This window comes from Aedes aegypti, chromosome 3 (genome assembly GCF_002204515.2).
Source record: "Aedes aegypti strain LVP_AGWG chromosome 3, AaegL5.0 Primary Assembly, whole genome shotgun sequence".
In the NCBI taxonomy this organism is placed as follows: domain Eukaryota; kingdom Metazoa; phylum Arthropoda; class Insecta; order Diptera; family Culicidae; genus Aedes; species Aedes aegypti.
Genome location: NC_035109.1, coordinates 242,791,264 through 242,808,702, shown reverse-complemented (window position 1 = coordinate 242,808,702; position 17,439 = coordinate 242,791,264). Strand labels below are relative to the sequence as shown.

The 17,439-nt window shown below is 37.1% G+C and overlaps 1 protein-coding gene across 1 annotated transcript in view; it reads right to left on the bottom strand.

The window, feature by feature from the left end:
- LOC5566610 (clustered mitochondria protein homolog) overlaps positions 1-16,875 on the bottom strand; it is a 31,374-nt gene extending 14,499 nt beyond the window's left edge. Inside the window, exon 1 of the mRNA XM_021852034.1 lies at positions 16,157-16,875. Coding sequence (XP_021707726.1) covers positions 16,157-16,253 — 97 coding nt within the window. The 5' untranslated portion in view covers positions 16,254-16,875. The remainder of the gene's footprint in view (positions 1-16,156) is intronic.
- Between the last annotated feature and the right edge of the window lie 564 nt (positions 16,876-17,439).

Here is a 17,439-nt window from a genome sequence, read left to right as displayed (position 1 = left end):
ATAACCGCAAGAAAAAACATATATAAACAGTAAGTTTTACCGTCGTACTTTTTATTGGACTAATTATCAGTTTTTTACAGTCTTTACTGGGAAGGCTACTGGCTCGGTCAAACTACATCCTCCATGACTTTCATCAATCCCCCAGAGATTTATAACATCCGGGGATCCATTCCAGAGCAGTGAAAATTTCAACACAAATATCACAATGTTTTACTTGTTATCATGTATTATTCATATAGTTATGTAAGAGATAATGTATAAATGTTATGCTCGTTGTATATTTCTTCAGATTTTATGAATATCATAATACATTTAAATATTTCCAAAAATATTATTTCCTGAAGTGAGTGACATCTACTCACTTTCGTAAATTTCAGATTAAACGAAGTGAGTAAGTGTTACTCCCATATTGACATTTGACAATGTTACTCTAAAGTGAGTAACGATGGTGTTACTCACTTTTGAGCAGTTCCACTTTGTTCCGAAGTGAGTCGAAATCTACTCACTTTTGAGTAGATCTGAACGAGCGTGTATGGACTGCATCGCCGATTCTGAAAGACGTCATAAATCTCTCCTCCGTTTGCAATTTTACGTAGATTCTAGTCAGTGCATATGCAACTTGGTCTGCATACTGGCGGAGGGGTTATCGTCTACCTGGTGTCCCGATGAAACTGGGTCGGACAAAGATTGCAAATGTCGTCATCGTCTGCAGCGCAATTGATAGTATGAGCAGGTACATATTTCGGTCAATATCACAGACACGATGTTTGTACGGCACCAGCAGCGAGTAACCCATCAGTGTCGAGTGTTTCCAAGTGCGGGATTGAGCCTTATCGCTTTATCATCTCTACCGGCCTTTTCGACGCTACCCCACTGATAGTACTGATCGCCCCGCTTGACCGGTTCATAGCTCACCAGTACTAGCTAAACGGAAGGATTTCTAGTTGATGAAGATTGCGTCATCATTTGTGTCGCTTCCTGTATCTCTACTGAATCTAGAGACTGTTTTTCAGTTTAGTGATTTTATGATCTATTCCGCAGTTATAGTTATTAAGTTTAAGTTTTATTTTTTATTTTTATTTAAGTTTAATTAACTGAGAGCTTTCTTTGCCAAAAGTTGAATGCATATTTTTATTAAAAATATTTAAACCAATACAGCAACCGAAATTGTTGTAGTGTGGTTGCTTATTCGGAAGAACCCCTGTAAGATTACGTATTGAAATCCTTGTAAGATTTCAAAAAAAAAATGCTGGTGAAATTGCTGGTGATACCCAAGTAGGATTTTTTGTAGAAATTATTATGAAAGGAATTCATGTAGTTATCCAGGAGGAATACTGGGAAAATTTCTAGGGAAATTTTCAAAATATCCCCTGAAAAAATAATCTGCAGAGTTTATTTGAAAAATTCTTGCAGAATATCCTTTGAGGAATTAATGGAGTAATTTTTAAAAAAATCCGTTTTAATTCTGGACAAAGTCTAGAAAAATATCCTGTAAAGGATCAGTTTAATGAATAATGAAAAATCATTGAATAACCAAGAGAAACCCTCGCAGGAATTATATACAATATTCGACATGTGATTCAGAACTTAAATGATGAGTATCTAGTAGATTATTTACAAAATGTGTTTGAACAACTTCAGGAAGTAACATTTCGAGATTGAATCTTACCACCGTGGAATCATGTAAACCAACAAAAGATAAGAACACCCAGTAATATGTTGTTATGTGGCTATAGACATAACTCTCGCTGGATTTCTTTGCACAGAACAAACTCTAACAGATACGACATTTAGACTTAACCCGAAGCAGAGTCGTAGTAGCTGCTAAACCGTCTTCCACAGTCATGTCTAATCATACCTTTGTATGAATCTATTTTTGCAGAAAATCCAAAAACCAGAAGCAGAATGCGTTTTGCATGCAGTTTTCTCTCTAAATGCGGATAACAGTCAACCCTCCATAAACCGACATTGATGGGAACATCTACTCGAGTTATGACACAAAAATGCCTTTAAGAGAAACTGTGGTTATGAAATTTGAATTGAAGGATTGTTTGATTTAAGTAATGTATACCCGCTTATGGGGGTTTAACTGTAATTCAGATGGCGTAACCGAAACCGAATGTGCATATCACCGGTTTTGCTGACGGTGATCTGATGGAGGGTTGCTCGTTACAGCTTCTGTTCCATCTGTGGTGAGAGAAACTGCATTATTGCAACGACTTGCCGCCGACTAAATAAACACATTAGAAGCGGACCTATGGAGTTGAGTAGCAGGTTGGAAATGTGGTTATCTCTTCTCCGATGGAGCGAAACGTAATAGCTTTGACGTGAAGCTAAGAGTCCGCAAAGGCAAATTGGAACACTTGAGCTTCACTTCGTCCAAGAAGACGGATGCTACGAGGGGCACAAGATGAGATGAGCAAAGTGCAACTGCCTTTAAGTGCCGGGTGTCGAACGTTTGAATGTGGGTTTTTGGATTCAGGAAAAGATTCTCGAATGACTAATGACGCCAGACTGGAACCAACGAAGAAAGGGTGCTAATTGAATTCCAGGTATCGCATGAGACCATTGAACTACATATTTGATAATTGAAAAACAGACAAGAAAGTGAGTTTAAGTCTCTTAGAACGATTTTCTTTTCTATTTACTCGAAAATAATTTATATATTAGATTGTTCTCTCAATATCAGGAAAGGCAATACATATCAAATCTGAAGTTTTTAAATTTTTCGCAAAGCCGAAAATTTACAGGGCTGTTACAAAAATCATAAAATCGTATCCGCGAAAATCGCGACTGGAGAAATTCGATCCGCGCCTAGAAATACCAATCCGCGCCGAAAAACAAATCTGTTTCATTGACATCTTTACTATTCATTATAGAAAAAATGCGAAAACGTGCATGATCGAAAACTAGTTTTTAATGGTACTTAAAGTGAATATTTTCGCCTTACCTTAAAGTATCTACCTTTGAGCAAAACAAGTTGTAGAAAAAATCCAATGATTCGAGTTTTACATCGGAAAAATCGTATTCAACAATATCACTCGAAATGTATTTGTCATCAACATTTCAATTTTTTTTGTAGAAAATCGTGCAATTCAATAAATGGTAGCGTCACTACAAGCATAATTTTACAATTTTCTCTCATCTAAGTTCACACTATATTTTAAGTGGTTATGTTATCGAGAGCGAAAAGATTGCCATTAATAAAATTAGATCGTCAATAGTGTATTTTTTTCATGCAATGAAAAACAGAGATTTTTTACTGAAATTTTGCAGAGAGCTTTCTTTTTATATCATATATCGATAAAAAATAGAACATGGTGAAATTTGCTTTTTAATTACGCGTGGCTACATTTTTCGTTTTACTGACTTTTTCGGTAGTTCCAAAACCCAGTAAAATTTTACCGACCCCAGTAATTTGATCTAAGTGTGTATTGTTTAAGAAAGTAATGTTGCAAAAATATTGTTTTATTTATGAGATGTGGACTGTTTTTTATTTTTATAAAACTTCAAGTCTTAATATTCAATCAATTTGAGGTAAAAATACTTAAGATTGTTGTGATAATTTAATATTTTTAACAAACTTGTTTTTATGAAAATTGTTATTTCTGTGTGCGTTTGAAATGCAAATATCAAATGCGGAAACACCAAACGCGGTAAGATTATTCATAAGAAATGCGATGTCAAAGATAGATTTTTCTTGCTAGCAGTGATGACATATACACAGATTTATCTGTAACTACACATATTATTACTTGTTCTTGCCTACAAATATTTGTGATCAATGATCACAGGTTTTTTAGATACAGATTTTAGGATATTACACAAGTTTGGGACATGGATGTTGAAGATATTGAGTAAAAATGCCATTACCGTCAAACGGGGCTTCTTTTGACATTATTTTCACATTCTTCAACTTTGAGGATTTGTAGCTCTAAGAATTATGGATAGATTTCGATAATTCTTGCATATGTCTAAGTTGTATATGTGCTTAACAAATGTGCAAAATATGAGGCAAATCCATTAAGAAATAAAAATATTGCTTGAATAGTGGAAAAATGTGTCCTTCAAAACAAAACAGGGGCTACTTTGGACACTTTTAGAAATCAATACAATTTGATAATTAAATGGTTTGTTCTCATAAATTTAAAACAGATTTAATGGATTATCGTGCATTATGATGTTTGTGAACGTTTTTTCATCGACAAACATAATTGAGTAAATTGTAAAGCTCGAAAAAATTACACACATATAACATTTTTCTGCGTAACATGATTGTTGTGTGCTCTTCACAGTTTTTGTTTGCAACTTCAAGACAACCTTCTTTTAAATGAAACTGTCAGTTACGAATGCTTGACTGTTTAAGTTGATACATACGAATGATGTAACTACCAAGTACTGCGATGATAAATGAATTTTGTACAAAATCATTCGTTCTGATTCTTGATGTTATATGAATGATATGTAGAAGGGTTTCATCAATTCCTGTAACTAAAAGTATTTTTTATTTAAAGTACAACCCATAAAGTATAGTAATAAAGTTTTGCAGGATCGTAAACAGTTAAAATTTTGCTTTTCTTATATGCATTTTTGTTCTCAATAGTTTTGAGATGGCGTAAGGGTAGTTTATTTGTAGCAGATGAAGTATGCAATTACAGTGTTCTGTGAATTCATGTAAAAAGGACTGAAATTTGTTTGAAGATTATGTTGGGATTTTACTGTTTATACTTATTGATATATATATGTTTCATGGTCATTCACTTTTCTGAATCCTTAGTTCAATTTTGTTTGTGTTGTAAAATATACAAACCAACACTATAAACTAACATAAATATCGTAAAATTAAGATCTTTGATCAATTATTATTATTAAACAACAACTTTCAACATTAAATTATCGAAAAAAAAATGCTGAAACATGTCTCTTCGATAGTTTGTGATGCTGCCAATAACTTTGCACTATATGAGGAAAATTCCAACACGGTTTACATAGAAAATGTTTTGTACCTTGCAAAAATATGTTCGGAATTTTTTGATATATTTTCTTGTTTATCCTGTTATTGTTGATGTTATTCTAAAAAATGTTCATGCCTGGTTGTAGAGCATATATTGGTCATCAAAAGTACTGAAGACACAAAATGGCTCAGATTAATATTTATGCTGCTAATAAATTCAGAACGCGAGTGTCCAAAGTAGCCCCCGGAATCAAAAGTAGCCCCGTCTGACGGTACTCTGATTTTTTTTCTTGTATTCTTTAGAATTTTAAATTTTTAGGAACGATTATGCATTTTCTTCTTAGTTTTAGTAGAATAACTTCAAATCAAAAATTGTTGACATGCCAAGAACAGCCATAATTAATAAATAATAAAAAGTCAAATTTCAAATTTTTGCGCAACACAGATTTTTACCAAGAATTTTTGGAAGTTGATTTAAGATAAAAAAGATTTTTTCAACCTAAAACACAGATGAAATTCGATAACAATGTGTCAACACTGCTTGCTAGGGCGGCGGTGATTTATGTAATCGTTGCTAAGTGTCCTTTGATTACTTTGTGTTACCGCATTTGGAGGACGTTTACTCAACATTTGCATCTCAAATGCAAACAGCAATACATTTTTTTCAGTAATATTCATTAGTCATTGGCAGTACATTGGACTATACATGCCCGTTCACCTTCAAATGCATTTTGAAGCGCAAAACCAAAAAAACACTTCTTTAAACTATGTTGAGTCCATATCACCCTCAATGTATGGAACCTTAAATGTCCCTCACAGCTTCAGAAAATCTTTCTGCTTTTAAATTTGGTTTTAATCCGCCATGAAACAATTTTCCTTTCGCGTTCACTTTTCAGCTCTTCTGAGTTCAAATTTATGAACTGATCAATGTTCAAGCCTACTTGATCTCTCCTTCAAAAAATTGAACTGGAACGCAAACTGAACAAGTTCAAATGCAACATTGTTGCTTTCTATTAACTTCAAGTTATTTTTTTCTTCTAGATTTACAATGCTCTTCACTGACAAAACTCCTAATTTGACTGCGGAGCTATTTATTGTTTTAAACTTTTCTATTGATGATAAGATTTCATAGGGTAACCAACTATGACTGCAGCGCCAAAACTCAGCCAGAGTGTCCGCATATTATCCGCACAAATTCCTACATGGTTTAATGTCTTGACATATTATATTCATTCTTGTCTGATTTCAGATATTTGAAAAACCAAGCCAAATGAGCGCCATTTTCTAAGATTTTTAACGAGAAAGAAATGAAAATTTTCTATTTCCAGTTTAACCTATTTAACCAAAATCCTACCGATCGCCGTAAACACAAATAAAAAAATTAGATTAGTGTCATTAAGAATTTAGGGAAGAACGATCTCTTGATTGCCTAGCGACCCTCGAGAAATATGACTTCAAATAAAATGAGAATGGTTTACAAATAAAATGTTACTGTTTTTTATATTTCCCTGAACAACATTTTTGATATCAGTGACTATCAGGGGTTGAATCCTGAGAAAATTGAGAGAATCTCTCACGTATCGCTCTCTGTAACTATCATAACATGCTGCACATTATGAGAGACTGTTTATCGTATACTGCTACAACTTTGATCAGATTGGGGGGGTAGTAGTGCATGATAAAACCCCTCTAAACATGCTCCAAACCTGGGGGACACTATTGCTATTGGATGTTCGTGGATTGTTTATCGTGCCAGTAAGGAAAACACCTATCCCCAACGGTAAACAAGCGAGAAAAATGGATTTTATCATCGCTCTCTCTTTGGGGCTCTTGCTCGCTGCTTCCATTTATCAGACTTGTTACACCTAGCGATACAATGACGATCGTGGACCGCAACAGATGGGATGTTTCTTTTGCTTGCTTTGGTCATGCTTCATACTCAAATGAGAGCGGATTCTGCAATGCCTGGTGACTATACTAACTGAACTTTAGTGCACTCAAAAAATTCATGTCTCAATTTTTTCTTTTAAATAGAAATTTTCTAAGTATGAAATCACGACTGTATGTATATAACTACAATTTTTGTTGCATGATTTGGGAAATCCGCGGTTTTCGCGACAGAATTTTATTCACCCGCGATTTTCACGCTTGGCTGGCCAAATCCGCTACAAATCCGCGAAAATCGCGAAATCCGCGAGAATCGCGAAATTCGCGCCTGTTGTAACAGCCCTGAAAACTAACGGAGTGGTTAGAATCCGCGGCTACAAAGCAAAGCCATGCTGAAGGTGACTGAGTTCGATTCCCGGTCGGCCCAGGAACTTTTCGTAATAGAAATTTCCTTGACTTCCCTGGGCAGTTTTGTACAATTCGGCCGAGAAAAACACCCTATGCTAAAGTGAATCATGGAAGCTCCCAAGTAGCTCTACATCCTATCTTCGTACCTGCCACACGATATACAAATGCGAAAATGGCAATTTTGGCAAAGAAAGCTCTCAGTTAATAGCTATGGAAAAGCTCATTCTACACTAAGCTTAGAAGCAGGCTCTGTCCTACTAAGGACGTAATGCCAAGAAGAAGAAGAAGAAGAACCCATTCTACTACGGTCGATAAAAAAATGAAGCTAACTTCTATGGAAGACAATTTAAATTTTATCATCATAATGGCATAACTGCGTCATGAGACTTCTTCGATAATTCTTGCAGTCAACCAATCCAAGATCCTTCTATAGATATTGGCTAGAATCCAGGATCTCGGAGTGTACAGTATGCAAAAAAAAGTTTATCCACCCCCCCCCTACCAATTTAGAATTCTTTTGTTTTTCTGGTGAAAATCATGTAAATTTAATGAGTGTTTCTCCATGGTTTATCAATTTATGTTTATTTATCACATTGCCATTAATAAAATGACATTTATATATTTTTTTGAGATTTTATGTGATGAATTATGAAAAAGGGTAAAAAATAACGCAAAAAAAGTTTATCCACCCCCAATCGGATACTAAGATTTGAGTGAGTATTACAGAGTTCTAGTGTGTATTCTGCATCTTTCTCGAATGTAAACATTGTGTCTAGCATCCATTTTGTGCTCTGGAAGTTTTCGTGCTCAAAATTTCAGTTTCGTGTTAAATTTAGAGGTTTTTTGTTGAAAAATGCCCAAAAAAGCACAAATTTCGATCAGCATCCGAAATTTGATTATTGAACATCACAAAACTGGCAAAAGCTACCGTGATATTGCCGGAATTGTGCAGCTAGGATTGTGCAGATGTACAAAAAGCGTGGTTTTATCTTACCAGCTAAGCGATCGGGACGTCCTTCAAAGACAACTGGCCGAATTGACAGAGCTATCATGAAGAAGGCGGAGCTAGACCGGAGACTTCATAAGAAAGGTTTTAAGGGCAGAGTAGCACTTAAGAAGCCATGGTTGTCCGCAAAAAAATATAAAAAAAAGGCCAAGGACCACATTTCATGGACCAGTGATGACTGGAATAAGGTGATTTGGTCAGATGAGACGAAAGTAATGCTATTTGGATCTGATGGTATCACAAGAAAATGGCGGCTAACCGGTGAAAGTTTGAAAAAGGAGTGTTTGCGGCTTACAATCAAGCATGGCTGGGGTGAGTTACTTTACCAAAATTGAATTTTCAACCAACTGAGCATGACTTTGATTTTTTTCTGCAGGTAGAGTCATGGTGTGGGGATCTATGGCTACATCCGGCGTTGGAGAACTGGAGTTTATTGATGGAATTATGACCAAGGAGGTTTACTTGGACATTTTGAAGCGAAAACTACCAGCGTCTGCCCAAAAGCTTAAGTTAAGGCACAGATATACGGTTCCAACAAGACGGAGATCCGAAACATACCTCAAAGCTGGTTTCGCAGTGGTTCAAGGAAAAGCGTATTAAGGTTATGGAGTTGTCAGCACAGTCTCCTGACCTTAATCCGATAGAACATCTCTGGTCAATCTTGAAAATTAAGGTCCAGGAGCAAAAACTAACAAGCATCCAGCAATTGCGGCAGGTAATCTCAAGTGAATCGGACAAAATCACCCCGGAAACAACTGCTAAGCTTGTTGAGTCAATGCCCCGGTAATGCCGAGCAGTTATTGAAGCCAAAGGTGGTCACACAAAGTACTAAAACTATGTGTGTCAGAGGGGTGGATAAACTTTTTTTGCGTCATTTTTTAACTTATTTTTAACATCATTGACATGCAAGAGAATTTGTTTTTTTACATCGAACTCGTACAAATTGAACTTGTTTTTACCTAAATAATAAGAAACTGAACAACAAACAGCCGTGTTCTAATTTTTAGTGGGATTTTTGGAAGAAATCTAATTTTTCACTGGGGGTGGATAAACTTTTTTTGCATACTGTATGTTCCATCAGTTGATCGCATTTTTTTATATGAATGAGTACCGTTTTGACTCATATTCCGAACACTTAAGGCCAACAGTGACTTTAAATGCATCTGATAGCCATAAATTAGCTGATATTTGTGAAGTCTAACTGCTAGCTGTTGGGTGAGGTGATAAAATTGTTATTTTAAACATGTTTAGTATTGTTTTTACCTAAAAGTATGGAACAACATTTTGATTCAAATGCCGAACACTGTGTTCATTCTGTCTCATATTCCGAACACCTTGATTCAAATTTCGAACAGCACGAATAAATCATATTCGAACGTATAATTTCGCAAATAAATTCGTCTGAGCTAGTTCTACTGGTCCTAAATTAGAGAATCATCACTACTCCTGAGATATAAAATAGATGGGAAGACGTTAAAATTGAATTGCAATTGACAGCCATTTCCTGGTGATTTGATGACATATTTCAGCGAAACATTTCAACCAAATCGCCATACAAAAACCGAGTGTTCGGAATATGAGTCTGTTCGGAATTTGAGACAAAACGATACTTTCTGAAATATTTCAAAATTTAAGAAACAATCATTCATTTTTTTTTTGGTCGCTTTTCTAGAGGTATGCAGTTGATTTGTAAAAAATGGGACTGGGTCCCCAGCATTTGCTTTTATAAGCCTCTATTGCGTTCATCACACAGACGTTCCTAAGCAATGTTGCTCAAATGGTCACTGTGTACCCTAGCAGCAATCAGCCCATACCGTAGTTTTTCAGTCTTGTAGTTCAGACTACTATCAAACTATGATAAGGCCTGAAATGCTACTAGAGTGGTTAAAGTGAAGAACGAAATAGTTTTATTAAAAATTCCTCATTCCCCATTTCATTTCATCACTTACTATCGACACTTTTATTTTCGACACTATCACGTATATCATCGATTATCACTCATCAACTTTCGTAATACACTTCAGATATACTATACGAAGTGTTACTACTAACTTAGTGGAATTTTCGTCACTTTGTGTGAAAAATATCGGACGTGGCAAACAGATAGACACTGTTTACACTGATTTGAAAGCAGCTTTCGATCGTGTTAGCCATTCGATTTTACTGGCAAAGCTAGAGAAGCTTGGTGTTTCTGTTCAGCTCGTAACTTGGTTCAAATCATACCTGTGTGACAGGAAACTCGCGGTCAAAATTGGCTCATCTGTCCCCAGCTGGTTCTCGAACGGTTCAGGTGTATCTCAAGGGAGTAACCTTGGCCCATTATTGTTTTCCCTTTTCATCAATGATGTCGTCTTAGTTCTCGGTGAAGACTTCTGCATACTTTATGCCGATGATATGAAGATTTACAAGATTATTGAGCACATTTCTGACTGTTACGAGTTACAATCGCTTCTTGACCGGCTTATTGAATGGTGTGGGGCAAACAAAATGACACTCAGTGTTCCTAAATGCTCTATCATTAGTTTCCATCGTAAGAAACAACCGATCATGTTCAGGTATGCGTTCGGTGAAGAATTTCTTTCACGGGTGGACTTTATACGTGACCTGGGCGTTATTCTTGACACCGAATTCACCTTTAAGTATCATTACGAGGAAATCGTGAAAAAAGCTCGTCGTCAACTAGGATTTATGTCCAAAATAACGAAGAAATTTCGCGACCCATACACTCTTAAATCATTGTATGTAGGTCTGGTCCGTCCTATACTGGAATCATCCTCTATTGTTTGGGATCCCTAACATGCAACAATGATTGGCCGAATTGAAGCTGTGCAGCGTAAATTCTTAAGATTTGCTTTACGGTTGCTCCCTTGGAATGATGCTGTGAACCTGCCTCCGTACGAAGCTAGATGCCAGCTTCTGCAAATCGAACCATTACAACTACACAGAGAAAATGCCAAGGCTGTGTTCATCTCGAAGGTCCTGACTGGGGAACTTGATGCTCTTAAACTGGGATCCTTAGATATAAACGTGCCAGCATATACGCTCCGCTCCAATGATTTCTTTCGCTTACCACGACGACTCCACGCCTACGATTCGAACGAGCCAATTCGATCAATGATGAACATTTTCAATCAAATGTATTATAACATAGATTTTATTTAATAATGACGTTTATACTCTAACTATAGATTCATTAAGACAAACAATATTGTCAGATGAATACACCACCAAGTAAATAAATAAAAAAAAAATACTTTCCATTATATCACTTTTCACTATCACAGCTACAAATTTTCATCAAAATTACATCACACCATTTTCATATAAATTCATTGTTACTACCATTCATCTGTTATCATTACTAAGCAATTAAAAGATATTCAATTTAAATTTTTCATTATTTTTGTTGCTGTAGAGTCATTACTATTCAAACTATGATTCAGCACTACGATCAAGAAAGTTACAATAAAAAAATCACTTCAATCCATTCTTCTGCACTCGCTGTCACTATAAACACTTTTTCATGCATGTGTGAAGAACTAGGCAATAGTATTTATCCTCAGAGAAATGATTGTAAAATCTATTATGGCCATTGTTAAACTAGTAGGTTTCATATAATTATTATTTGTAAATATATCACAATCACTACTTACATTTTCATCGCAATTTTCATCACCTTACATTTTTTTCAAACATCATTATTAGCACCCTCACAATCACTTATTTTATAACGATGAGTGTAACGTAGAGTTTCACCAAACACACATTCTTATGTTGCATTACAAAACGATTGATTACACGTTAGCTTTGAAACATAACCACCATTACTGCTTAGTACAAAGGATGCTACAGCTCGTGTAAACGAACTGAACCATCAACAACCAGCACTGGTATATAAGTAACTACTGAGCCCTGGCGGTCCCTCCGTTCGAAGAGGACCTGATAAAATACCGAAACATATTAACAGATCCTCCACCTGAATGCAGCCGTTTCATGAAAATCATGAACCGTTAGAGGTGTGCCAAAGTATTGGGAAGGTGATGTTTCACAGACGAATATTATTATGGTGCACCTTCTACTTTTGCACCGTCAAACCCTGTGATCATGGCCAGGGAAATTCTTTTAGAAAGTTACGCGATAATTAATTTCCTGCCCTTAAGGATACTGTGAAAACATCTCTAATGAAGCTGTAGGAATCGCTCCTTGGACTCAGGATAATTTTTCCCAGGGTACCGTAAATTCGGGTGAAATTGATCAGTAGGGTGAAATTGATCATCGTCTCACTAGATTTTATTTCTTCCTTATGGAGCACAAATATCAATTTAACTTGCAGTGAATGAGCATTGTTTGTCGTAACTATTGTTGAATTGTGTGTTGTGAAGTTTTTTGCGTTAACGAATGTTAATTACTATGAAAATAATGCAAAATAAGCATAAGCATAGATGACCGTGCAATTCGTAGTTGCTACTTCATGATTAACCAGATCAATCGAAATTGTACAGAGAACCAATGAATGGGGCTTGGGACTAGCGAACCATTCTCAATGTGCACAATTAGAGAGATCAATTTTCAAAAAGTCAATAACGGCGCCGGCCACGTCCTTACACGGTCATCAAGGAAGGGAAGGAATGTTGGTGTGACAACCATTGTTACTAGAGACCGAGATCACCTCTGCATCTCCATGATTGTCACAGGAGGGGGATTTAGTGGGAAGGGATAACAAGTTACATGTTCAGGGTTTACCTTGGTAAGTAATGTGATCCATGCAACCAATACCTGTACTGTGTTATAAAATCATTCTAATCAAAAACATGCCGTCACCCTTAGTGGCGGACTATTCAATGGTTTATGTAAGTATAAAAATATAAAAAAAGCAATAGTGCAACGCCATCATTTGTAATGACGAACTGTTCACAGCTTTTGGAAAAAAATCAAAAATGGTTCAATACGATGAGCATGCAGAAATATGCTGAACGTTTCACTATATTGTTCCTATAGATTGTAACGAATTAATACAATCTTCGGAAGCTTCTCTCAGTTGGTGAAGTCTCCACTCATGACTCTGCAGACATTGAAAAAGGGATGGACATTTTAGGGAGCAGACAACAGGACTCAGAAACCTTTTTATCCAAACTATCCTACTAGCCGACAAAAACAAGCACCCTATATGTTTGAACCTGCATAGAATTTTGCTATGCTGGAATGAATTAGTTTTACAATAAGAATTAAATCGTGAGCGCATTGCATTATTTTTCTTGCCGAAGACCGCATTTCACCTTCACGTCTACACCCACTCAGAGCAGTAAAATTTGATTCCGGCTAAATACTATTAAAATGGAACAAACTCACAGATGCCTGCCTCCTGAAATTGTATTGTGCCAAAAATCAACACAGTGTTGTTCCGGAAAGCAAGTAAAACACGCAAGTTCGTAGACCGCCATTCAATATTAGGGAAAATACTTGAAAATTACGCGAAATCGAGCAGGGATCCCCCGATTTTTTATTTTAGATATATTTGTTAGCACTTAAATGACATTTGTTAGAAAATTTCGGTACGTGAGCCGACGAGGGTCACCTTTGTACTTGTTTTCCTGCATTTAGTTGTTCGGCATTGTCAACATTATAGAAAACAGACGAGAAAAACCGTGAAAAGTGATCAATTTCACCCGAAATTACGGTACTTTAAGAATAACCCGAACCTTTCCACCCGAGACGTGACTACAAAGGTCAATTCGTCGAAGTGGTTTGTCCAGCAGACCATGAAGCGGGCTGAGCTACGTGTTTTTAAGGTCAGGAAGGCGCCAAAGCAGACTGACAAGCAAAACACGGTGGCAAATTGCGTGCGCGGGAGCTGTACCGTGAGTGGCTGGTCAAGCCAGGCTGTCTCGTCGTGGACGACGAGACAAACTTCAAGGCGGACACCAAACAAATCTCCGGCCCCGAGTTTTTTGTCGCTACGTCCCGCATGGAGGTTCCGGAAGAGAAAGACGGACAAATTCGCGAAGAATTACCTGTTGTGGCAGGTGATCTGCGAGTACGGTCGGTACAGCAAGCCATTCGTGACAACCGGCACCATAAACGGGCAGAATTATCGAGAGGAATGCATGCAGATGCGCTTGCTGCTTTTCCTTCGCTTTCAACGTGGTCCCATGCTGTTCTGGTGGGATCTCGCTTCGTGCCATTACGCCAAGCCTGTAATGGATTGGTACGAAGCGAAGGGCGGTCATGTGGTCCCGAAGGAGGCGAACCCGAAAAATACACCAGAACTTCATCCGATCGGAAAGTTTTGGGCGATGATAAAGAAGAAGAAGTTGAAGAAAAGTGGAAAGACATTCAAAACCGATGAAGCTTTGAAGAAAAACTGGGAGAAATTGTGTAAGAAAGATGAGCAATGTCTCGCCCAAGATCTCATGAATAGTGTTAAGAGAAATGTACGAGCATTCAGCTTGAGGGAGAAAATTCAATAAATAAATTATGCCAAAACATAGCTTATATATAGTTATTAAATCATTGAAAGTTAGAGAAGTATCCTATTTAAAATTAATTTTTGGTGATCATTTGTGTGTGTCTCATCTTTTCCGAGTCAAGTATTTTTTAATGGCAATTATATCAACATGAGCACATTAAATATACAACTGTACATAATCTGCGAATTTTTGAATTTTGCAATATTTTACAACGTTTGGAAGGTCGTTTATATAAAGAAAAAAAAGAAATGGACCTATTATTGACCCATGTGGAATCTCAGAAGATATTGGTAGGTAATCAAAATATTCGACTTTGTAAAAAAAAACAGTTCGAACACGTCCTCGGAGATATAATTGAATCAGTGAAAAAGAATAATTGGAAAACCCAAAAAAGAGCTGCAGCTTTTTGCATAACACACTATGTGATATCCTATCGAAGGCTTTCGAAAAATCAAGCAACAATAAAACATTTGCGTAACCTTTATCAAGAACCAATCCAATACCTTCTATTACTTTCAAAGTGACAATCTTCGTGCTATGATTAGTTCTATATCTAGACTGAAAAGGGCTTAAGAGATTATTTTCGTTCACGTAAAAACAAAATTGTTTTTTTTTTTTTTTTCAAAATGCCACAATGAAATACCGACAGGAAATATCATTTGTGATACCAATATCAATTCAAATTCCTTGAACAATCGCCTAAAAAATTGTAAGGCTACTGATTCTACCCTATCCTACCTATGCACCTATTAGCAATACAAAGAGCGTCAATCTCGAACCGCTCCATTAACAGTCTCGCCACTCTTCGCGTTCTCTCACGTTCAAAATCGGAAGAGCTGAGTTTTCCTCCATATAGAGACACTCCATCACATTCACAACCAAACCAAAAGACTATAATTGAGCCTGGTAAGATGCGGAAAATTATTTGCTCTTCTGATATTTTGATTCACGCTACTAACCATATGAAGAACTAAGGCCAATCGTTAGGCCGGAAGGAACCGTCCAAAAACGTGCTGCTTCCTTCCGAACCGGCTTCATCATATCCAGCAAAAAAACATGCAAAGCGACCGGGTCGAAGAACGAGAGCGAACCCCGTTCCCCTTACAATTGAACCGCATAGCAGCGAGCTTCTCGACAACGACATCGACTTACGGGAGGTCATTACGTAACTGATTATATGACTGCCCGTGTGCTGCATGTGTTATTCCGAATGTTTTTCCGGGGCGATTCCAGACCGCTAGAGACGGCATGAGAGGATCTTCGTGTGGCCCTGAGGGTGGCGGAAGTGAATCTCAATCCTCGCGATTATCGATTATCAATCGGAAGAAGGATATCAATTTCTGCATGAATAATAAAAATCGTGCAAAAATCTGATTTATCCCCGACTAGTCTTGACTAGCAATGCTTTCGATTTAAAAGTAGGAAATAACTAACCTTTTTTCTTCGGCTCCGGGTTGGTAGACGGGCCAGTTTTAGTCGTGGCCGGTGCAACCTCCGTATCCTTTCCGGATTTGTCCGCTCCTAAAGCCATCGTTTCTGCCTTCAGCAAAAATTCTTCACGTTCTGGTCACACAATTTTGCACTCCGATATGTCACTCCTTCCAGCCACTCATACACTTTTCGGATAATCCTTTTCAAACAACGGTACACTAGTCTTATTCTCCTTAAAGTTGGAAAATAATGAATGCACTACCAAGAATCCTATGTTGCAAGAACGGAACCGAATTACTTCTTTCACTACGCGACGGGAGAATCCAACTGGGAGTCGTCTATAAGCCAGCGCCAATTACACCAGACTGGGATGGACAGTGAGAGACACCAGACACTCTCAATATAACGTCTTGAGAGCTTGCTCGCACTACCACACGAGCAGCGCGGATGAAATGCCGTAACAAAAGGAAGGTAGCGTACACGGGATGGTGCTTTTCCGACTGCTCAATTTCGCAATCCTTACCGTTTGAGAATGCGAATTTTTTCGACCAGCGGTACCGGAGCTGCAGTTCACAGCGCGAAGCAACTGGACACAACTATTTCCGCGAACTTAAAACAGGAAAATCTGTTACTTTTCGGCGTTTTTCCGATCGAAAATTATGCAACATGCGGTTCGAAATTCACTCTGGACTGGCGACGACCACGATGTAAACAGAAAACCGACTCACTCGCATGTTTTTAAAAAAAGTCACGGTGACAGACAGTTTGACAAGAAAAGAAGGTATGCTTTCAGTGTTCCCAGCCCAACAAATGAAAGCTGGAGCTCGATTTGAAGAGGACGAATGTAACATTTATGACTATCTGAGATAACTCTTGTAAAAACTTATCAGCTCTACTTTATTTGTGCAGACTACCCGCATGAATCAAAACCGTGAAAGAATAACACACTTGATAGCCTATTTTCCTCCTCCCAACCGTAATGGATATGGTTTAGTGAATCGTAAAAGGACAGTACTGGGATATTTTTTCGACCTCAATGATTACGATTTTTAATTAACAGACCATACGAAAAACGGGTTGTTTTTAATATAACTTTATGTTATACACCATCTAAATGTTTTTATTTATACTAATATGTTTATTCTAGTGGAAATAAATGGTATAGTATACTAAATTCGGTTTATTTCATCTACTTATAGGTATTCCACTACCCGGATAAAAACGTATCATTCAGTGAATGGAATAAACCATTAATGTACAATATAACGTATTGGATACAATACAGC